The sequence below is a fragment of the Xyrauchen texanus genome, chromosome 7 (genome assembly GCF_025860055.1).
Source record: "Xyrauchen texanus isolate HMW12.3.18 chromosome 7, RBS_HiC_50CHRs, whole genome shotgun sequence".
In the NCBI taxonomy this organism is placed as follows: domain Eukaryota; kingdom Metazoa; phylum Chordata; class Actinopteri; order Cypriniformes; family Catostomidae; genus Xyrauchen; species Xyrauchen texanus.
Window position 1 is genome coordinate 5,691,106 of NC_068282.1, and position 25,255 is coordinate 5,716,360.

Genomic DNA, 25,255 nt, shown 5'->3' on the forward strand with positions numbered 1-25,255 from the left:
AATAAATACATATTTCTGGCACAAATGGCTTAGTTTTAAGGAAAAAATTAATATAGATAAATTAAAACAAAATAGTCCTGTAGTTAGACAAATACATTTTCAAAAGTAAAGTAGAAGAAATATTTAATTTAGTCTCTTAGTTGCTGTAATATGAGGGGTTATGACCTTATATTACATCAACTAAGAGGCCACATGAAATATTTGTTCTATTTTACTTTTGAAAATGTAAACTGGCCTGCCTAATGATTATATTAGTATACCAAAATGTTATAGTTAATGTTATAAGTTATAGATGGAGTACAGCATGATACACTGCAGAACACTGCTGCTAATAAAATCTAACACATCCTTGAACTTGCATTAATTTGATCCTTTGCAATTACATAGTGTCATGATTATATAGATGCTATTTGGTCAGATTCTGGAAATGTTGCCAAAACTCTGATCGGTACAATAAAAGAGCAATGTCAATCCTGCCAAACACCTTACATAAAACTGAGACGGAGGCTCCATAAAACACAGCTACCCTTGAGTGAAGGAGAGCTATGCACAACGTGTGAAAATAAACACAGGATCAATCCACATTTGGTATTCCCAAAGGAAAGGTGAAATTTCACCTAGAGAAAAGGGCCCTAAAGTTTCAGTAATTGCAAGGAGTGTTCTGGCATTGCCTCTCTCTCTGTCCCATGTTTCCCATGAGAATGATTTCAGTCGGGGCAAAGAGTCACTCGGTTTGACCCCTATCCCCAAGAGCACAGCCTCACCACAAACTGAACCAAAATAAGAATTATGTAAAAATAAACAAGTGGGTAAGGGGCACAGTGCATTAAAAAGTCTCATGAAAACTAACATCAGTCTGCAGTCTGAAATAAGCCTTCAAAAAGCATTTATGTAATCTTCAAATGAATGTGAACTGTTGCAATTACTTTAAATTGCATTCGTGCCATTTCTGGTTCAGATGTGGCATCTTAAAGAGATAGTTCACTCAAAAACTGGAACTTCGGAAAACATGACAGGGGGTAAATGATGTACGGACTTTCATTTTTGACCGAACCATCCCTTTAAAATATGCAAAAACATAATGTGGTATTTTGAATGACTACATCATTTGTCATGCATCACTCATCTTCAAAGTTTTCTTGAGCAGTTGTTCAATATTTATATTAAATTCCTCAATTTAAGGATGTTTTGTGTGGTTGCCAGGGTGTTGCATTTAGGATGCTTAGGTGTTCTTAGTGGCCGCTAGTGCTTTACATTTGCTAGGGTATTCTGGGTGGCTGCTATGATGTTCTGGGCAGCCCACCCTAAGTCTCTACAATATTCATGACTCTCCTTCAAGTTTATAGGATTTATGTCCCCCACCAGATTAATCATCTGCCAGGTAAAAATCATATGTAGGATCACTTAGAAAAGCAATAGCACAAATCTCCCCAACAAGCCTCATGATTTGAGGTATCATTCTTGTTTGTAAGCAGTGTGGGACAAGTTATATTCCAAGGTTTAATACTTACTGTTAAGGATTTCTTCAAATCTATATAAACATTCATATTGATGCCTATTTTAGCAAGCTCTACTAATTATTACTTCAGTAAGCTTTTTCCATGTTTGTTAATGAACAAATTCTGACCCATAATCAGTTTGAGAACAGCACAGAACACAGAGAATGACTATCTATCTTCCATGCGGGGGGGGGGGGGCTTCAGAGGAGACGAGAGACAGAACGTGTGTTAATGGACCTCCCTCAGCCTCCCCTCTCCTCATCACCCCCAAACGCTCCCTTGCTCCCAGATAAGAGGGCAGAACTCTCTCACTCTGGTCATTTCACACACCGCTCCAGGATAGAAAGCAAAGTTCTCTTCTCTTGTTTACTTTTTTCTCATGTTAAGAGCTCACAGACTGGGAGACTAATTTGACTGTCTCATTTTCTTCTACATTTTTTCATTCCCTTCTTATCTATCTGCAAGAGTGTATTGTAGTTCAGGGGAGACTCTAGAAAAAGCAAGCACTTGTCCACAATCAAAGGAGCCTTAAGGCAAAAAACGCAATTCATCACCATCAGAGGTCCTGCAGCAAAACACACAACCCAACGCCATCAAAGATCCAGCAGCAAAGAACGCAACCCAAAGGCATCAGAGGTCTTGCAGCAACGAACGCAACCCAACGCCATCAAAGATCTGAAGCAAAGAACACAGCCCAATGCAATCAAAGGTGCTGCATCAGAGAACACAACCCAACAGTATCCAAGAGCCTGAAGAAAAGAATGCCACCTTTCGCCATCAAATGTTCTAAAGCAAAGAACGCCACCCAATGGTATCAAAGATCCTGAAGCAAAGAACACAAGCCAACACTATCAAAGGTCCTGCAGCAAAGATTGCAACCCATTTAAAGGTTCTGTAGCAGAGAACGCACCCTAACACCATCAAAAGTCCTGAAGCAAAAAATGCACCCCAACACCATCCAAGGTCCTGAAGTAAAGAGTGGCACCCAATGCCATTAAAGATCCTGAAGGGAAGAACGCCACCTGTCGGCATCAAAGATCCTGCAGCAAAGAACAAAACCTAACACCTTCAAAGGTCCTGTAGCAAAGATCGCAACCCAATCAAAGGTCTGGCAACAAAAAACAATCAATTGCAAAGAACGCAACCTAACGCAATCAAAGGTGTTGCAACAAAGAATTCAACACAACAGCATTAAAGGTCCTGCAGCAAAGAACGCAACCCAACACCATCATAGGTCCTGCAGCAAAGAACGTACTCCAACAGCATCAAAGAACCTGCAGCACAGAACGCAACCCAATGCCATCAAAGGACATGAAGCAAAGCACTCAACCCAATTAAAAGTCCTTGCAACGGAGAACGCAACCCAAAACAAAGTGAAAGAAGCTACATCTACATCTAGCCATGTGTTCTTCTATTGAAAGAGTCTGAACTGGTAAGTTGGCACCATCCGTTGACCACAGGTGGCCTTTCCAGAAACGTGAAATTTGCTCTTGCTGCAATGAGGCTTGCTAGAAGCGGCTGGCACTTGGCACTACTGTTGGCGACGACTGGCCTGGTTAGTTGCGGAAACGGTAACAGTCAGAGACGTGGGGGAAGCGAGAGGCGGAGGAAGCTTCACCGAATGCAGCATGGCCAGTGCAGCTATACCTTCATCTTGCCAGAGGTAGAAAGCTGTCAGGGTGGAGCGGACCAGATTAGTGGGACTAATATTGTGCAGCGGGACGCCCCGCCAGGGGACAGTGAGTGGTCATCTCAAAAGCTGCAAAATCTGGAGATGGCCATGGAGAACAACACACAGTGGATACATAAGGTGAGAATGACAATCTTAATGGGATACAGGTGCCTGTTAGCATTGTTAGTTTCTTGAATTCCTCGAACTCTTTTGTATTTTAGAGTAAGGGTGTAAGGATGCCTTCAAGTCATGTTGGAATGATTGTATTTACAAGATGGGTACACATGAACACCAAAACTTTGCAGTAACTATCAGTGTGAAACTCAGGATTTAAGCTTTACGCTCCATAAAAAACATTTTGAGAGCTGTTGAAGAAGTCTGGCGATAAAGCTTGGCAAAAAAGAACAATCTGATTTATCCGGCTTATGAGGCTACAGGCTTGTATGACATCATTCTCTATGGCAGCAGGAAAACGCTAAAATACAATGTCTTAAGCATAATAAAATTATGAAAATAATGAATATAAAATGTAAACATAAATATGAATCATGCCAAAATGAGCTAATCATCCAAATCTTGACCAAATTGCAGATTCCCTTATGTATTATATAATTTAGTAAATAATCGTAATCAAATCTAATCAGATATTGGTCAGACCAAATATGTACAGCCCTAATTGAGAGGTTATTACCTGAAAAAACCTGTAGCCCATTTATATTTCTATGGATGAATTGTAAGGCTGCAGATGGTGGCCAAAAAAACAGATGGCTGACAGGGTTTGAGAAACTGAGCGATGTAAGTGCATTTATGAAAGCTGAATAGGAGGAATAATCTGTTTGACCACTTAATACTGCATTAAATCCAAAAATACAACCTGTTGAAAGGCAACACAGTCGTTTAACAAATTCCATGATCTCTGATGCTTTTGGAGTTGTCATGTGCTATTTCTATTAAATGACAAATGCAATTTAATCTCCATTTTCAAGTGTAGTGATTAAGCAACATTTCAGACATCAATGTGAGCTTACAGAAACTCTTTTCAGCAGTAATCTGAGAATGTTTTCTCGTAATTAAAACAGGAGCGAGATGACAACACCAAAGAATGGTCTCCATAAGTGACTGCAGGGTGATTTATTGCTCCATTCAAATGTGATGAATGCAAGTCTTGATTGATTGATTGGTACTTCAATGGAATTTTGCTAGCTGACATTAATTGAGCTAATGAATGGATGAAGTGTTGGAGTGCCGAGTGAAAGTTTGCCATGTGTGCGTGCTTTGTCTATGTGTTCAGCGCACCACCCAAGTTAACAATCTATACTGCTCAAAGAGAGTCCGTTCGCACCTCCACAGAAAAGAGGCATGACCCTTGACTCTGGTTAAGAAGAGGTCAGATCATGATAAGAACCTTTTTATTTTAAATCATTTGTTGTTTTCATTGCCAAATATTTGGAATTCTTTTTTAAATTAAATTGGTGGTAAAAATAAACAAGTGTGTAATACTTAAAGGGATAGTTCACACAAAAAATAATATTCTGTCATAATGTTCTTGCCCTCATATTGTTCCAGACCGAGGGGGACAGAGGGGGATTTTTAGGTTGCCTTAGCCACTGTTCACTGTTATTGCGTTTAGTTTTCTATACAAAAAAGGGGAGTGTTTAAAATGTATTTGGGCATTTAAAGCATGCATAAAATGTCTGTTTCTGAATATGATTGCATTATTACCATATATCAAACTAATGGCATCTGCAAATAAATTATCCTAGAGCTTTTCTCAGAACTAACTTCATTTTGCAATTACTTTGAACCAACTAGAGTGAAAGGCAATTTTTAGTAGATGTATGAAGTCAGTTTTTCTCAGGTTCTGAATTCGGAGTAACCACAGGTGTAGCCCATTACCTTAACTATGGACATGTTACACTAAAGTTTGACAACCAGAAAGTGTCCAAATACTTTTAGTCTCATCTTGACTTTTTGTCTGTGCTTGTTCTCCTTCTTTATCCTCACTCGTTTGATTTATTTATTTTTGTCTGAAGCAATGACCTTCACATATTTAGCATAAGTGTAGCTAATCTGTCTGTGATTAGGAGGAGTGCGTGGAGGGAGAGAAAGAGAAACACAAGGATGCTTTGTGTGTGTTGATGTTGTCTAATTAAAGTCTTGATGAATGTGGATCCGGCTCCCACTTCCTCCTTTCCCAACTGAACACAGATCAATGTAACGGACCTCTGTTCGGTTGGGAAAGGAGGAAGCTGGCTCTTCCCTTATCTCCCTCCCACTGATTAGGCAACTCCATGCCGGGTGTGCATCCTCACTGCCCGGCCAATACATCCTCCTCATCAAACTGTCCAAATATGTTCTGGGGACACTGTATACACCGACTAATTGTTTTTGAAAATCTTTCATGGGTATACAATGCTAACTAGCAATGATTTAAACTGGCCCACAAAGTTCTGACTTGAATGTTTTAAAGTTTATTTAAATCCTTTGAGGGTCTGATAGATGTGTTGCCATGGCTGTATCATTGGGAAAAGTGTTTATAGAGGAGGAGTGTTTAGTTTACTGGCAAATGACTATAACTAAACGAATATGCTCCCTTAGATTGCTCCCGCAGCTCACCCCTTACCTGATAACTGCATTCACAAGCAATTGACGACATACCTTGTTTCTGACTCAGATAGTTGAAAGAGGAAAGAGGAGTGCAGGCGGTATATGGTAAATATAGGGGTATATGAATAGCATGAGGAGCCACTTTAAGTCCTTGCTTAGTTTTTGTCTAATGACCATGAAGCAAAAGCTCTCTGGAAAAGAGTTCTTCAAAGGCCAGGGGGATTAGGGATTGTACGTCCCATTTAAATCAAGAACTTTACAAACCTCAATTCACAACCTTTCAGCTTAATGCTCAGTTGAGGATAAAGAAGCAATTGATAATGTGAAGTTGATAACAAACATTTCGTAAGAAACTTTTTGCCAACTCTAAAATGATGTGAATTAGTTTAGGCGTCTTATTTGATGTTGATTAATTTAGCTTATCTTCCACCATGTGGGGTCGCACAATACAAGTATTATGGATTTTTACATTTATTGAAGAAAATGTGAATAGTGCTTGTTAGGGCAAAACATGATGCCAAGGTGTTCTGAGTAGTTTTTAGCACATTGCTAGGTGGTTGCTTGCTAGGGTGTTCTGGGTAGTTGCTTTCTGGCCTCAAAGTCTCAATTGCCACGTTTCCACAGTCGGGCCAAATGAGGGCGTGCAAAGGTGTGCCAGGGCCAGTTGCGATCCCGCTGTCACTTCCGGGCTGTCACTTCATCGTGCCGCCTCGGTGCTTTCTAGGGGATCATGGCCTTTGGCCCAGCCATCTTAACGGGTCCAAAAACGTGTGCCCAAACCCAAAGAGACCCGGAAATGTGCTATCCGGAACCGACCCAGACCCATATATAATTTGAAAGTTTGGACCCTGATCTGGCCGGGACAAACAAACCCGATTGAACCCGATCGGCACAGATCCCACAGCTAATTGCTATTAACAAGTTAATTTACAAGTTGTGAAAATAAACCTTTGTGTCTTACCTAATGTAATGTTAGTAGCCTTCTCTCCTGTACCTGATGCATACAATCCATCCTCCTTGCCAAGAAAGATGACATAATAACATCCATATTGTTCCTCTCTTGCTGATTGAAAGAGCACGTATAATCCACTCATTATTTCAGCATCAAAAGTCCAATTGCATTCAAGGTGGCGGATGACAAACATGACTTTGCATCTTTGCAGTTTTTTTGTATCTCGCATAATACGATAACTTCCACTGTTTGCCATTTTGAACTATAACAACGATTGCTCATTCAGTGCCACGGCCGCTGATCTTAGCATCCCTAATTTGCTGTCATCTGTGCTCTCTGAGACATGTTCATAGATTTTAGATATACAAAGCGAACAAACTCCAACCACAATATCTCAAAAATCGCGCCGATGCCAATAATGCACTTCGGTTTATGTCATCTGTCAAACACAGATATGACAGAATAAGCCCTGCCAATTGGTAAAGTCATCGCATCACTGCAGATGTTAAACAGACCTGGGACCCGAAGTACAAGAATGGGACCCGACCTGGACCTGGCTGACCATTTAAATATGGACCTGTACCATACTGGTCCAGTGTCTGGTCCCGGGTCCTCAGGTTTGGGTGGACCCGTGAAGACCTCTACACACCGATTACACTTGGGCCAAAGTAGGCCAACTGGGGAGTAAGGCGGGGTCAATATCAATGTTTCACCGAACTTGCCAGGTTGTGTATCCATCGTACAACATTATAGTAAAAATCTGTCAAAAGCGCACAATAGACAAAGCGGTGCCCAAAGAAAAAACTTTCCATGTTTCAAGATCATGGATGTGTGCTTGCACATTGTCCTGCTGTTAGTGGAGAGACCACTCGGGACACCAGGGAAGTTACAGTCTTCAAGTTGTCAATGCTAACTTTCTAACTTACCTTGCTAGCTAGCTAATGGTTAGAAATGGTAAAAACTCAATATTCTAGATAACTAGTGTGGCAGGGCGGAGGGTGGGCCGGGTCGTGATGCTGTATACCCGGCCGCAAATCAGGCTAATCAAGCCTCCGAGAGGGATAAGGGCCGACCGAAGATGGCGGGGGATTTACGGACAGCTGTCTGACACCTGTGTGTGTGTGTGTGTTTGTTTGTCTTTTTGGTTCAGTTTAAACTATTATTTATATTGTCAAGCGGGTTCTCGACTCCTCCTTTTCCTACAACCCCTTTACACTGGTGCCGAAACCCGGGAAAGAGTGGAGTTCTTGCCGCTACCATCCACCCGAAAGTAGCTGCCGACAGCAAGGGGAGGAGGGGCTCCCAACCAACCACCTGGAGCGGTTACCGCTGCCAGGGGTGAGGGAGACCCCTACGTCCACTAAAAACGTGGCGGGGCGTTCTGTCCGCCAGGGGCCGGAGGACTGCCTCCAATCCACCCGGGGAGGCACGGCTGTCATCCGCTAGAGGGTGGAGGAGTGGCCAGGGACCAAGCTACGGCGTATCAGAGAACCGGCAAGTTTTTGTCTTCTATCTCTCTCTCTCTCCTCTCTCTCTCCCGCTACGCTTTGGCCTTTCCCTATCTTTTAAATTTTACTTTGGTTTTTTACTTTGGTTTCAACAAGCCTCATGTTTCCATCCAGCTCCTGTAAGCGATTTCAGCTTAACACCCGCTAGAGTTCGCCTCAACTACACTCATTCTATCCCCACTCTCTAAAGATGTGTCAGCTAGCCATACATTTTGTGATTGGCCAAAAATATATGTGAGCCACTTTCGCTGACTCAGTGTTTAGTGCTCACAGAGACCAGTGATTTGTCAAGATACATTTTTGGGATATTTTAATTAAAATTTAAATTTCAGCATGTTTAATTATTAGGTTTAGGAGTTTTGTATGAATCCCTAACCGTTAATATGAGCAATAATAGTGATACTTGGCTTATCAAACACCTCAAATTATTGGCAATACAACAATAAGTCAGAAGGCCTCACAATTTAAAAAAGACTTCTAAGAGTTTACTTGGACAGTCTGAAAACAACATTTAGAGCTGAAACACTCTAAACAGTTTGAGAAAAGGTGACTTAGTTATTAAGCTACTCTGTAAAAGAGCCATTCACGAAAATGAAAGAGAATTATTATTTTTTTTTAAACATGCAGTAAAACTTCTCAGTGTGTGATTGGTTTTAATATGTGCTGTTCCTGCTAATGCAACATCACATTAACAAGCCTCCTGTGTCTCTGTTAATAGTTTTCTTTCTCTGGTCTATTACTCATTTGATTTCGCTATGGAGAATTGAGAGATCGAAGGAAGGATGGCTGGCGGAGAGGGTGGGGACATGGGAAGCCTGCTGAGTTTACAGTGTCTTGGTACTGTCTTTAATGACCCCGTAAAACACATGGTTGTGGGGCTTCCTTGGGAGTTGACTAAGAGCCGGACTGTTGATTAATCTCACTATCAATGTGCCGAATCAGAGCCGTGCACATCAAATACTCACTCGGCACATGTTCCTGAAAAGAATTTTCTCTTGGTGCTTAAAATAAAAGCCATACCCTTTCGGGAAACATACAAATATGTTGGGGAACCCATTGGAGAATTAGAGACTAGTCTGGTCCAAGTAATCAAAATTTGGAAATATGTTGTAACATGACAACATGACTGTTGTGACATAACTTTTGGTCTAGACAGAATTTAACATTTGTTTCAATTATTTGTACATGCAGTACACTTCAGTCTGCTGTTGAATTCTATTAACATTTTTGACACCAATGAACGATTGTTCAAGCCAAATGCTTGTTAGAGGTAGAAAGAGAAAATGGAAAACAAGAGGGAAAGTAGTTTACTGTCCTCTTTGAACTCAAAATGTTCTGGATCTCTGCAGGAGTCCAGTGGCACAGCAATACCTTTAGTATAAATATTAATACGCACAACAGGAGTGATTTAAAAAAAAAAGAGAGAAAAAGAAACGTGTGTTTGCATGTACACAGGGATCCAAAAGTCTGAGACCATTTTCACTTTTGCTGTAATTACAGCTTGCATTTGAGCTAGGATGGACAAGTTTGTGTAAAACCTGATGTCCCATGTTATCCCAGCATGCTTTGAAAATGTTCCAAAGAGCATTGAGTGTGCTTCAATGGAAATTTGTCCTTTTTTGCAAAATAATTAACATGGTCAATCTCACGAATTTGCTTGCATAGCTAAGAACCTTAAAATTTTCTCCAATTGATGTCACAGCTTTTCATTGATTGAGCTTAAAACTTTTTTAATTTACAGGTTTAAATGAAAATTAAATCCCAGAAAGACCCTAATGTACAGTATATATGTGAGTGATTGTCTCTTATTAAGTTTTAACTCTCTCCGTATGTTTCTATTTGTGTGACTACGTGTGTGCATATATTGAGTTTGGCTCAGATCACAGCAGAAGGCTTTGGCTTGTTAAACAAACATTTAGCCTGTGTTTATCATTCTTGGGGAAGTGTCTGAGACAAAAAGTTGTCGGGTTTGGGGAAGAATTGAGTGTGGGCTCAGTCGTGTTGCTTTCACTGACATCAGTCAATATTAGGATATCTCCACTGGAGCCAGAACTCTTACAGAATTACAACAGCCTCACTGATAGTGATGAGCTTTGTAGCTCTTTTGGCACCAGCACTGTATCAACTACACACTACTGAACAAATTCAGCTGACATTAAAATATTACTGAAATGCAGGTCCGCAACCACAAATGGAGATTTTACATTAAATGCTACACCACTTATTGTGTAGACAGTTTTGATCATTAGAATTGTGGGTGTCTAGTTTTATTTGCTGAACTTGCATTGGTCCAGTCACTGACAACTGACTATGCAATGTGAAAAGGGAGAGGTTTTGCGATTTTATTTGTCAGTAAATTAATATCCGTCACTTCCGGTTGAAAGTATGATGTGCGTGTTTGTCTGCCGCTTCTCAACGCTTCTCCTCTCAAACATTTCTACGTGATTTGCATCCTTTTATTCAGGCTGGATGTTTACTTTTGTGCATCTTTTGAATCAATCTGAACATCTACTGTTTATTCTTCTGTCACAGACTGCAGTTGCACTGGTGGTTTGATACTATTGCTTCTGGCGAAGTTACTACTACAATTAAGCTCTACACCCATTGTCATTGTTTTCCTGGATTTCTGGACTATTCCGAACTTTTCTGGATTATTCACCCAGTGGTCGATCGACACGAGTACTGCTAAGCATCTGCTACAAGCATCATTGTTTTCCTGGATTTCTGGACAACTGCAAACCTTTCTGAATTATACACCCACTGATTGATCTTTGCGAGTACTGCTAAGCACCTGCTACAAGCTACTTTTATCTTTTGTGTTCCTTGTATAACTGGTCTACGACAAACTACTCTGAGCTATCTCTCCCTGGTTTATGACTAAGTCTTTTTTAGCGACTGGACTCTTGAATTTGCTCGCTAGTGGGTTCTCAACTTAACCACTCTCTTCTCAGTTGGTGAGTGAGTCTCCACTCTCTTGCTAGTCTGATGCATTGGATGACTGACATTGGATGGTGGGTTATCATCCGTCCTCCACTGTCTGGTTGGGTTAGGTTTGGTGCCTCGCTAGTTGATGTTAGCGTCAGGGTTAACCTTGTAAAGTAGCGATTACACCCTGAACCCCTCTGCATACCTCCAGCACCGTCTGTTATGAATCTTACTATGAGTATAACTGGAACAAAATCATCTGCCACTTGACTAGCAAGAGCCTCATCTCTAGCCCATCTGTTCTGTTGCATCCTTGTTATGGCGCTTAGTTACTTATCGTTTCAACTTTGCTGCATGAACACTCGACTACAAGTTGATACTGCTACTATAGCATTTGCAGTGTGCTTGGAATTGCCCATCGCCCATGCTACATTCATCGCTCCACCCACCATTTTTTCTCCTCTCACTCTTCAACTGATTCTGCTATTCCACCCACTTGGTCCAATAGACTGAATACTCGGCTGCCTCCCCATGTGATGAACACTAACTGCTTAACAACCATAACCCGTATCTTGTCTAGCATACTGTATATAAATTAACTATCAAAAAAAATTTCAACGCTACAAACTGCCACTTTGACCATGCTCCGACTTCCCTGCTCAAACACTCTCTGTCTCTAATATCAACACCTATCTCTCACTTAATTAATAAGAGTTTCAGCACTGGTATGGTACCAGTCCTGTTAAAAACTGCTGCTGTCACCCCAGTCCTAAAAAAACCTGGTCTGGACCCATCTGAATTCAATATCTACCACCCTATCTCAAACCTACCCTATACTCTGCAAACTGCTGTAAAAAGCTGTTGCCTCACAGTTACACTCCCACCTTGCTACCGACAACATTTTTGAACTTTTCCAATCTGACTTCTGTCCTCTACATAAGACCAAGACTGCACAAATTAAAATAACTAGTGACCTGCAAATTGCTGCTGATTCTGGTCAACTCATAATGCTTGTCATGTTAGATCTTAGTGCAGCCTTTGACATTATCTCACATTGCATACTTCTCTCTCACCTCTCTGCTATTGGGGTTTCTGGAACTGTCCTAACCTGGTTTAACTCCTACCTCTCTTACCATCAGCACTATGTATCCATCAAGCAGTCAAAGTCCCCCACTCTTCCAGTTTCCCAAGGTGTTCCTCAGGGTTCTGTCCTTGGCCCTTTACTCTTCATTATTTACATGCTCCCACTTGGCCAAATTATTTGGAAGCATAGTCTTAACTTCCACTGCCATGTTGACGATACACAACTTTATGTCAGCTCCAAACCCATTGTCCCTCTACCCCTGCTTCCTACAAAAGCCTGCATTCTAGAAATCAGGGACTGGATGACTCATAATGTCCTAAAATTTAATTCTGATTAAACAGACATTCTAGTTATGGACCAACCCTCACACATAATCCACAATCTAGGTGTAATTTTTAATTTTTCACTCTTTCACTTCTCACATTTCCTCTATCACTAAAGTGAGACCCTTGTTCACACCTTTATCACCTCACGACTCAATTACTGTAATGTTCTCTTCTTTGGTCTTCTTTACTCAACAAACTTCAATATATTCAAAACTCAGCTGCCAGGGTTCTCACCTATTCTAAAAAGTTTTCTCACATCACTCCTGTTCTCCATAACATTCACTGGCTACCTGTTTCCTATCAGATTCAATATAAAATCCTCCTCATTACTTTCAAAGCCCTACATGGACTTGTTCCACAATACATCAATGACCTCCTTCAACCTTATTCTCCGGTTCATGCACTCAGGTCATCTGGATCTGGTTCTCTTGATACTCCCCGCTTTAAGCTGTCATCACTTGGCAGTAGGGCGATTAGTGTTGCAGCCCCAATTTTTGGAACTTGCGACCAAAAACTCTCAGTGATATCTCCACCATTTCTGATTTCAAGACCGAACTGAAAACCTACATTTTCATTAATTGTTTCCCTGATCTATAACTTTTAACTTTTCTTGGTTAATTGCTGATACCCTGTTTGATATACCATTATATCTATCCTTATATTGTGTTATTTTGTATTGTGTATTGTGTATTGTGTATTGAATTGATTGAATTGTAAAGGGACCATGAGTTGGCAGAAAGATGCTGTATAAAATAAACATATTATTATTAAATAGAAAAGAAATGTACATATTAGAAAAAGTAACAGATATTATGGTGTAAATACAAAATGTTTTTTTTTTATTTACTCATTACTTAAAAAAATAATCATATTACAAAACATGCTAATACGCTGATAGAGTGTTTGACAAAATGCATGTTGTTAAAGGTAATCAGATTACGAAGCAGTTAACATTTTGATTGTGTTTGACGGAATGCTTGTTTGTAAATAGTTATGCTGATATCTTATTAAATGGATGTTTGTTAGTTCCAAAAAGTGATCAGATTACGAAACACATTTACTGTTTGACGGAATGCTCGTTTGTTGCAAAAAGTAATCAGATTACAAAAGCAAATTAACATTCTAACAGCATGTTAAACTGAATATTTGTTGGTTCCAAAAAGTAATCAGATTATGAAACGTGTAAATTCTCAGATAGACTGTTTGACAGAATGCTTGCTCGTTCCAAAAAGTAATCAGATTACGAAACAAGTAAAAATACTAAGAGTATTAAATAATATTTTTGTTTTTTCTAAAAAGTAATCAGATTACGAAACAAATTAACATTGTGATAGAGAGTTTGACGGAATGGTTACTCATTTCAAAAAGTAATCCGATTACGAAACGTGTGTTAACACTCTCATAGAGTGTTTGACAGAATGCTCATTAGTTCCAAAAAGTAATCAGATGAAGAAACGCATTAACACTCAGAGTGTTTGACGGAATGCTTGTTACCTCTAATACATGTCTTGTTATGAATCACGTGGACAATCTGATCAATCTGTGTTTGATGAAATCATATCTGTTTTGAGGGTGTGGAATGCACTTTTCACAATACACATAATTTCAAAAGCAACTTTACAGAAAATAATGCTGTAATGTCTGTACTGTGACAGACATCTGCAGTGTTGTTAGAGTGTGTTTTATATTATGTTAACTGTGTATGTGGTATAAATTACTGTATAGTCACACAAGTGTGCATCTACCTATTCAAAATAGGGTTTTATGACAAATAATGAAATATGGAACACAATAGCGTTTGTGCAATGTAAAGAAGAAAATACTATCCTATCAGCTTGCCCTTCATCAGCCCTTCATCGAATGTTCTCTGGCTTTTATGGTTCCCTTTTGCACAGTGTCTACGTTTTAACCCAAAGAAACTTTCCACAAATGCAAAACTAATTTTCGAAACATTGGCATGCCATTCTGTTGTCAGAATATCAACTTAACTGATTATATACTGTTACCATTTTTTATCAAAGCTATGCAAGTGTTTCATTCTTTTCACTGAGCCGATACTGCACTTGTTTGATAAATGTAATATTGCATTGATTTTGCAAGATGTGAAGATTGACATTACTTGCAAATGTTTTCATGGCATTTAAGTACATAGTCATGCAGTAATATTATAATCTTAGGGCTTAATCATACTTGTAATCTGGAGTTTGTCTCAGTAATGGTGAGGGACCTAAGGTAAACATGGTTCAAGTAATCATGGGCTGTATTCAGAGTGGTTTAGAGACCTGGTTTTGCTTAAATGGCTTGTTCTCCATAACTGGCAAACTCTGCTCTTGGCTAACATCAGAAGTGTCCTGAAAAATGTGATTACGGCTGCTTGAGTCAGTACTTCTCATCCTCTGCTCTTGTGCATGCATTTACACTTAGCTTTTGGGTATTTGCAGATGGTGTATAATATATAAATAAGATCCAAAAGTCTGATACCTCATTGAAAATCATGGATCGCCCCCAACCCTCCACCCCCATTCAAACCTGGAAATCAGCCTTATGCTACAGTAAGACTTTACTTAAAAAAAAACAAAAAAAAAACAGATTCTATCCTACACCTGGAAATGCAGCAGAAACTGATTCCAGACCAGTAGCTCATTGGTCTTTTTTTGGTTGTGTTTTTCAGATTAGATATGAATGATTAGACTCTTGAAGTTTTCTGTTTGTTCTAATGAGGCGCAGCATTTGTTTTTTCTTTGTATGATCAAAGGCAGTTTTGTAGGTATACTCATTCTAACCAGTAGCAGCTATTTACTTTCACAATTACGCACATGCATTTCTTTTTTAAAACTGAGATGACTGTCTCCCTTGATTTCCTTTTAAAAAAGAAATGAGGCATTATAATAAGAAGAGCAGCACAACAAGATAATAAATGTTCATTCTGTTTTAGCAGAACTCAGACATTGCGTTCACATGGAAATAGATGCTTTCACCTTGTCCAGTCCCCACTTGAGAGCCCATTAGTGTTGATTCCCAGAACAAGTATTAAAAATGGGAAAAACAGTCAAGTACTGGACCATCTGTTGAACTTTTTCTTGTGCTAACTTACTGTGTCATATCTCCTCTGTTTGTTCTTGTGGATGTGAAGGGCTTTCATATAGAATTTCAGTTGGTAGTTTCTGCCAGAATTTTCAACAGCACATTACACAATTGCAATAATCTGTGAAGTGGAATAAAATTAATCTATCTATCTATCTATCTATCTATCTATCTATCTGTCTGTCTGTCTGTCTGTCTGTCTGTCTGTCTGTCTGTCTGTCAGTCTGTCTGTCTACAGTATCTATTTATCTGTCCGTCTCTCTCTCTCTGTCTGTCTGTCTGTCTACAGTATCTATTTATCTATCTATCTCTCTGTCTATTTTTAGGCTACTTTACAAAAAACATTACAGTGTATATACAGTATGTAGCTTGCTAGCTGTCGGTCGTTGCAAGCTTGTAAAACACAAAACTCTTTCTTCATCCTTTAATCTTAACCACTTACAAAAAAGCTAAAAGATTCTATGTGCCTTAAATATTACCCAATCAGCTTCCTGTCTTCCAGGGTGGATTGTCTCCAGCCTCGAGCATTAGCCCACAGTTAGTTTGTTTATGTTAGCTCAGAGAGCGAGAGAGGAATCACAGTTCTGGCTGTACAGCTGCACTCCCCACCCGCCACAGGGTCAACGGGCACTCTCTGATTGGTTGCAGCTCTTTCTGCATTGCAAAGAAAACATGGTTGTTATTCAGAGAAGCCGTAACTTTTGATAATTATAATTGATGGTAGAGTCTGGCTCAATCAAATATAGTCTTAACCCTTCCACCTTGGAGTAATAATAAGCCCAGGATTAGAAAAAACTAATTAAGTCACAGCCAAACAAAAAACATTTCGCAACAATCTCCCAAATGTGTTTCACAGCGAGATCTACTGACATAGATGTTGGATAATTGCTTGTTTGAATACAGTGGGGTTCAAGTCCACACAGAAAATCCATCTTTGAATCAAAGAAACATTTTGATGTAAAACGAATCAGAAATATTTTAGATTTCAACATAATACTCAGTGTTAAAACACGTTCTCTTGTGAACAAAAGTTTTCTCACAAAAAACTTCTGTTTGCATTCAGAAGACATGGAATACGACACACAATGACAACTTAATGATACTTTTTTGTTTTTTTTGTTTAGAAGTCTCAGACTTTTAACACTATGTATGTGTGTTCTTTGTGCTGAGGTAAGTGAGTCCATAATGATGCAGTCATATATATATATACGTATATATAAAAATTGCATAACAGCTGTTATAAACACAATCAAATAAAAAGAACAATGAACAAAGACTGGAGTGCATCATGGGAAATCAAGTACCTCTGTACTAATAAAATGCCAATTTACCATCAAATGGTTGTAAATTACTGATAGCATGTTGCGCAACCTCCGAGATGAGGTTCTGGTGCCATAAAACCAGAAAGTAATCTTGCTGGCAAAATGTTGAACACAATTTGGAGGATGCATTTTTGCTTCACTGACGGTTAAGTTTAGGTTTGGGGTTGTGTTAGGAAGTAGAGTTAATGAAATATGCATTCCTGTTTAATGTATTACATCATAAAAGTACAGATTTCTTTTGGCACCACCTTTTGGACATTTTACCTGGAAACTGGAGCTCGCACTTTAGAAAACATTCAACAACACTTCCAGCTTCAGCCACTGGGGGCAGTGATTTGAATTTCGTTAAAAACAGTCTGATTTCAGCAGGAAAACTTTTGTCCTACTGTTGGAGAATTTACCACATGATGGACGGGAATTACCAAATCTACACACATTTTCCACTACTTTTTTTGGTGTTTTCTGTTCACCTGTTCGTGCCCTGACTGTGACATTTGAAAGAGTTTTTCCATGCTTTTCTATTATTGATATATTTTATTTCAGATTAACGTGTCAGTACACCATACATAAAAACAAAACCTGTGATCTATTGCTTTTTCATTATGCTGATTGTCAAAAGTTCTAGCCGTTTTAATAGTCAAAAATGTACCTAATATGCTATAATTACAGCATATATACACATACTTATAAACACAAGTTATAGCCTATTCTGTCAAATACACTACACATTACCAGATTAATCTATTAAGAAATACAATCTTAAAAAATACATAAGGTGGAAACATCATTCAAAGATGCATGTTGAATTTCATTGTTTATGGCTGATACATTTTCAGCCTTTTTCTGATTGCATTACCAGAAATGGTGATTTACAATAAAAGAATAAAATATGACATGATATAATATCCATTATTTCCTTTGCTAGTGACTCTTTTATTCGTAGATATTTTGATGGATTGCTTTCTCCCTGAAGACATTATCAGGTTATATTAACATTGACTGACAAATCGTACATTTCACATCTTTTAACACAGCTTTGGATTTAAGATTTGTTTTTGTGTGCCTTCGTTTCTATAAATCTGTGTGCTCAGTCTTTGAAGCATCTCAAACTCTGTGGGCTTTTACAGATGATAAAGCTATAACCAAAAGACCTGAAATTGTAAATGTGGCCTACCGCATTAAGTTTGGCTCTCTCTCTTTGGCTATTTAATAAATTCTAGACTCAAGACAGAAGCTAATTCTGGTATTAAATGTAAAAGAGGACAAGTTACCTTCCTGTCGAAAAGGAATTCAGAAAAAAGGACAGTTGCATCACTTGCATAACAAAAAACATTTCTGTACAATAACAATGTCTAAGAATTTAAAGGAATATTTTGAGTTCAATACAAGTGAAGCTCAATTAACAGTATTTGTGGCATAATGTTGATTAGTACCACATTAATTTATTTCGACTTTCTTTAAAAAAATGCAACAATCAAGGTTACAATGAAGCACTTACATCCGGGCCGCGTCATCAGAGCGTGCAGCGAATCAACTGGCTGGTGTTTTTACGGACATTTTCAATCTGTCCCTCTCCCTGTCTGTAGTCCCCACATGCTTCAAAACATCAACCATTGTGCCTGTACCGAAGCAAGCTATAATCACTTGCTTAAATGACTGGCGTCCTGTTGCCTTGACCCCCATCATCAGCAAATGCTTCGAGAGGTTAATCAGAGATCACATCTGCTCTGTTCTGCCCCCCTCTTTGGACCCATTGCAGTTTGCCTACCGCAACAACCGCTCCACTGATGATGCCATTGCATCTACAATACACACTGCTCTCTCCCATCTGGAAAAAAGGAACACATATGTGAGAATGCTGTTTGTAGACTACAGCTCAGCATTCAACACCATAGTACCCTCTAAGCTTGATGAGAAACTCCGGGCTCTGGGCTTAAACAGCTCGCTGTGCAGCTGGATCCTGGATTTCCTGTCAGGCAGACGTCAGGTGGTTAGAATGGGCAGCAACACCTCCTCATCACTGACCCTCAACACTGGAGCCCCGCAGGGCTGTGTTCTCAGCCCACTCCTGTATTCCCTGTACACACATGACTGTGTGGCAACACATAGCTCCAATGCCATCATTAAGTTTGCTGACGATACGACGGTGGTAGGTCTGATCACTGACAATGATGAAAGAGCCTACAGAGAGGAGGCGCACATTCTGACACACTGGTGTCAAGAGCACAACCTCTCCATCAACGTCAGTAAAACCAAGGAGCTTGTTGTGGACTTCAGGAAGAAAGATGGAGAACACAGCCCCATCACCATTAATGGAGCACCGGTGGAGAGAGTCAGCAACTTCAAGTTCCTCGGTGTCCACATTACTGAGGAACTCACATGGTCAGTCCACACTGAGGCCGTTGTGAAGAAGGCTCACCAGCGCCTCTTCTTCCTGAGACGGCTGAGGAAGTTTGGAATGAACCACCACATCCTCACACGGTTCTACACCAGCACTGTAGAGAGCATCCTGACTGGCTGCATCACCGCCTGGTACGGCAATAGCACCGCGCACAACTGCAAAGCCCTGTAAAGGGTGGTGCGAACTGCCAGAAACATCATCGGAGGTGAGGGTCCCTCCCTCCAGGACATATATACCAGGCGGTGTGTGAAAAAAGCTCGGAGGATCATCAGAGACTCCAGCCACCCGAGTCATGGTCTGTTCTCACTGCTACCATCAGGCAGGCGGTATCGCAGCATCAGGACCCACACCAGCCGACTACATGATAGCTTTTTCCCCCAAGCAATCAGACTGTTGAACACTTGATCTATCAGGATCAATAATTAGCACTGCACTTTATTCAGCTATAATCTCACATTGGACTGTCAACATATTCTCCTCAATATACTACTTCATATATACACTCACCTAAAGGATTATTAGGAACACCGTACTAATATTGTGTTTGACCCCTTTCGCCTTCAGAACTGCCTTAATTCTACGTGGCATTGATTCAACAAGGTGCTGAAAGCATTCTTTAGAAATGTTGGCCCATATTGATAGGATAGCATCCTGCAGTTGATGGAGATTTGTGGGATGCACATCCAGGGCACGAAGCTCCCGTTCCACCACATCCCAAAGATGCTCTATTGGGTTGAGATCTGGTGACTGTGGGGGCCATTTTAGTACAGTGAACTCATTGTCATGTTCAAGAAACCAATTTGAAATGATTCGAGCTTTGTGACATGGTGCATTATCCTGCTGGAAGTAGCCATCAGAGGATGGGTACATGGTGGCCATAAAGGGATGGACATGGTCAGAAACAATGCTCAGGTAGGCCGTGGCATTTAAACGATGCCCAATTGGCACTAAGGGGCCTAAAGTGTGCCAAGAAAACATCCCCCACACCATTACACCACCACCACCAGCCTGCACAGTGGTAACAAGGCATGATGGATCCATGTTCTCATTCTGTTTACGCCAAATTCTGACTCTACCATCTGAATGTCTCAACAGAAATCGAGACTCATCAGACCAGGCAACATTTTTCCAGTCTTCAACTGTCCAATTTTGGTGAGCTCTTGCAAATTGTAGCCTCTTTTTCCTATTTGTAGTGGAGATGAGTGGTACCCGGTGGGGACTTCTGCTGTTGTAGCCCATCCGCCTCAAGGTTGTGCGTGTTGTGGCTTCACAAATGCTTTGCTGCATACCTCGGTTGTAACGAGTGGTTATTTCAGGCAAAGTTGCTCTTCTATCAGCTTGAATCAGTCGGCCCATTCTCCTCTGACCTCTAGCATCAACAAGGCATTTTCGCCCACAGGACTGCCACATACTGGATGTTTTTCCCTTTTCACACCATTCTTTGTAAACCCTAGAAATGGTTGTGTGTGAAAATCCCAGTAACTGAGCAGATTGTGAAATACTCAGACCGGCCCGTCTGGCACCAACAACCATGCCACCCTCAAAATTGCTTAAATCACCTTTCTTTCCCATTCTGACATTCAGTTTGGAGTTCAGGAGATTGTCTTGACCAGGACCACACCCCTAAATGCATTGAAGCAACTGCCATGTGATTGGTTGATTAGATAATTGCATTAATGAGAAATTGAACAGGTGTTCCTAATAATATTTTAGGTGAGTGTATATATATATATATATATTTCATATACTCCTTACTTATTGTATTGTATATTGTGTATTCTATATTGTGTGTATTGTATATAATTATCGTGTTGTGTAAGTATGTGTACATTTGATTTGTAAATTGTGTTGTGTAAGTATGTTGTTTATTGTAATTGGTATATGTCTCGTCACTGTCATGACTGCTATGTTGCTCGGAACTGCACACAAGAATTTCTGTTGCACTTGTGTACATGGTAGTGTGACAATAAAGTGATTTGATTTGATTTGATTTTGATTTGAAGTGAATGGGGAAAATTATTGCGAGTTTAAAGGCAGTAATGTGAAGCTTATAATTTTATAAAAGCACCTGTATTCATTTTTAGGTAATTGTTTTTAAGGTAATTTTACTGTTTTATGGTTTACAGTCTTACATCGTCATGGCATCGAAGCTGTAAAATTAGATATATCTTTACACAGAAAAGGTGAATAAGTGATTTTAGCACACTAAAAGCATGTTAACACTCATATTGTTTACGTCTTTTGGCTATAATTTTAAAACGGTGAGTATTTTAATGGTTACAGATTGGCCCCATTCACTTCCATTGTAAGTGTCTCACTGTAACCCAGATTTGTTTTTTTTATTTTTCCACAATTCATTTTTGTGGTAATCAAAATTATGCTACAAATGCTTTCAATTGAGCTTAACTTGTATTGAACCTGGAATATTCCTTTCAGTATATTGAGTGGGGTCCGAAAGTCTAAGACAAACTGATTTAAGAAAATCTGATAAAAAAACTTTTTTTAAATAAACAAAGTAAATGTATGAAGTCAAATTGAATTAGAAATGTTTACGATTCTACACAAATTTTTGGTGGCTAATTACCATAAATAAGCAAATCTGAGACATTGAGCATATAAGCTCTTTTGCACAAAAGGTCAGATTTCATCTAGTCCATTGAAGAACACAATGCTTTTTGGAACATACTCAAATCATGCAGGATAACATAGATAATAATGTATCGCACAAACTTGTGGAATCCATGCCAGCTCATGTGCATGCTGTCATTTAAGCAAAAGAGGGACATTAGAAAGTTTTTCAAATCAACTTCTCTTAAATGAGCCATGGTGTATACATACATGTGTCAATGAAAGCTATTTATGCAAACATCACTGTTATTGAAGTGAACAGTGTCTACGATAGTGGGGCAGCTCACGTGGCCATGCTGGTAAAGCAAAAGGATGTTCTCAGACTGAGAGCTATTTTTGGAGTGTTTAATACAAGAGAATAGAGGCTGGATCTTTGGGTTCTTTGAAAGTTTTTGTATGTGAGTATTATGCCACATGTGTGTTTGTGTGTGTGTGTGTGTGTGTGTGTGTGTGTGTGTGTGTGTGTGTGTGTGTGTGTGTGTGTGTGTGTGTGTGTGTGTGTGAGCATGTATTTATCACTTTGTGGGGACCAAATGTCCCCAGAAGGATAGTAAAACCCGAAATTTTTGACCTTGTGGGGACATTTTGTCGGTCCCCATGAGGAAAACAGCTTATAAATCATACTAAATTATGTTTTTTGAAAATGTAAAAATGCAGAAAGTTTTCTGTGAGGTTTAGGTTTAGGGGTAGGGTTAGGTTTAGGGGATAGAATATAAAGTTTGTACAGTATAAAAACCATTATGTCTATGGAAAGTCCCCATAAAACATGGAAACACTACGTGTGTGTGTGTGTGTGTGTGTGTGTGTGTGTGTGTGTGTGTGTGTGTGTGTGTGTGTGTGTGTGTGTGATGAGTGTGTAGATACTCAGTGACCCCATTCAGAATGTCTGAGCAACTGGGTTGTAGTGTATTCGTACGTACACATTCAACAGGGTTCTCTCTTTGAAATCAGTCCAAACATTTTAGCCATTAGGGGAACATAACATCCCTCTTTTTCTTCTTTTGATAGTATGTTTGTACAGATCACCAATTAATTGAGATGGACAAGCTGGAAATATATATGACCATTCTTTTTTCTTTGCAGCACATTCCTCCTTCTCTGTCAACAACATATTGTCTTTAAACAGCTCAACCAGCAACACAGTTGTTTTTATGCACTGTTATTTCCCCATTTACAGCACACTTACACTCTGAAGTCTTTTGGTAAGATCCCTGTAAAGTTTTGGGAAAGCATCAAAAAATCCTAAAACATTTTTTTATGGAATTTGGATCATAATTTGGAACCAATCCCAAAGGGTCCTAATGATAATATATTAAAGGATTCAAATCGAAAGAAAATGTAGATAAACTACATTTGTCTGTGGCGACATGTGGCAACATTTTTGCAAAACGAAATTACAGCAGATCTAAATTTAGCTAGTAAAATATCCACTGTGTGGTGCTAAAAGCGAGTTACATTTTCTCCCAAACAGAAGAGGGTTTGAAGGTTAGGCTCTATCGAGCATTAACACAATTTTAATTTAGTTAAATCAACAAAACCAACCTCCCTACCCTCAACCTAAACCTAACCGATTGTGTCATAAAAAGCAAACGTGACATGAAAAATAAAATTTTTGGTGCTTGTATGACACTTTTAGCTCATGTGTCGTCTAGTGTGATCTTCAGGACTCATACCCCAGTGCTTAGCATCGCAAGTGCCACGCTTTAAAAGTTGAGCTACTGCGCAATCAGATCGTGCTTGAACAAGCTTGTGCCACCCCCGGCAAGATACCACCCTGGGTGACTGCCCATGTCGCCCATGTCTAAATCTGCCCTTGGCGATATGTATAACCAACCACTTTAAATGTCCAATAACAACATATTCCCCATTGTTTAACATTATTCCTATAGGGTTCTGAGAAAGATAACACAATATCTAGTAGGACTCTAAGAAGGATTCCTATTTGATCCTATTATGATTATATGATTATTATGATACAAAACATGAGATGTTTATTATTATATGGTTTTATGATACTAATTATAATACTCTTAATGTTCCTTTAGAAAGCTTCTTTGGAAAATGAACAATTCTTTGAATTATATTTTCTGATACTTTTCTCGTAAAATGCCTTGTGGATTCTGATCTGGACTTCGTCTTTTGTTAATTTTATAAGTGTGTCGTTTCTGTGCCACTCGTAGCACCAAACAGAATTGCAAAAACAATGATTGTTTTCAAAGAGGTTTCCCGAACCCTACCCCTGTTTTCAAAAGGTTGACCAAACAGACCTGCACCAGACTCACCTGATTGGTTGCAATGTCAGGTTGGTCAGAAACAAATTACTTATACTTGTCTCTGCATTGTAAGCTGGGATAAAAGAAAGTATTTTATCATAAAAAAAATTTGCACTTCAGTTTTAAATGGTCAAACTGACATTTGTGACTCTATTTAGATTTTTTTTGTGTGAAAGAAGGTAGGGCAAAATGGACAGGCAGGTTGAAAAACCAACATGCCTCTTTGGAAAAGAAAATTACATTCTAAAAAAGGCTCACCAGAATAGCATTTGTCCATCTGCTTCTGATTTAAGACCAAGAGGTGTGAGATGATTGTTACTAGAATTATTCCCTGCAGGTCAGCCCCGGTTTGACTCTATCTGCCCCTACACAAGCTAAAATTTTGTACATTTGGTCCAAGTATTAACACAAACCTTCAAGTCCAGGAAGTTAAAAAATGTCTCTGAGACTAAAGTAGTCCTGTAGAGTTTAGCTCAAACCTAGTCTTGTTAATCATGTTAGTCATGTTATTAGTTATGCCTTGACATCCTGTCGAGTCACACGGTGTCAAGCCGAGCCATGAAAAGTCAAGTCATGTTTTGGAGCTCTGGGGCATGCTGAAGTCTTAAAGTGGAAAGGTAACAGAAGAAGACGGGTCTGTATAAATGTCTCGTCTATTGAGCCAAATTTCTCACACCTACAGATTTACGAAATCAAATCCTCAAAATGATGTTTAATATTATAAATGAAAGGAAATAAGCTTGTGGCTGTTGCAAGAATATTCTTAGTGTTATCCCTAATAAAAATATCAGGCTTTGTTTGCAGACATTAAACCTAAACAGTGGTTTAGCAAAAATGTTTATAAAAAAATTGTTTTTAGAATTAAGTAATATTTGGGGAGAACACATTACTCGGTAGAGCAGAAAGATAAACACTTCTTCTTGTAATGGGATGTTGTAAAATTGAGCAATGTTAAACAATGACTAATTTTAATA

The 25,255-nt window shown here is 39.3% G+C and overlaps 1 protein-coding gene across 1 annotated transcript in view; it reads left to right on the forward strand.

Moving 5' to 3' along the window:
• The first annotated feature begins 1,841 nt into the window (after positions 1 to 1,841).
• Positions 1,842 to 25,255, forward strand: part of LOC127646539 (angiopoietin-4-like) — a 54,286-nt gene continuing 30,872 nt past the window's right edge. The window contains exon 1 of the mRNA XM_052130292.1: positions 1,842 to 3,309. Coding sequence (XP_051986252.1) covers positions 2,998 to 3,309 — 312 coding nt within the window. The 5' untranslated portion in view covers positions 1,842 to 2,997. The remainder of the gene's footprint in view (positions 3,310 to 25,255) is intronic.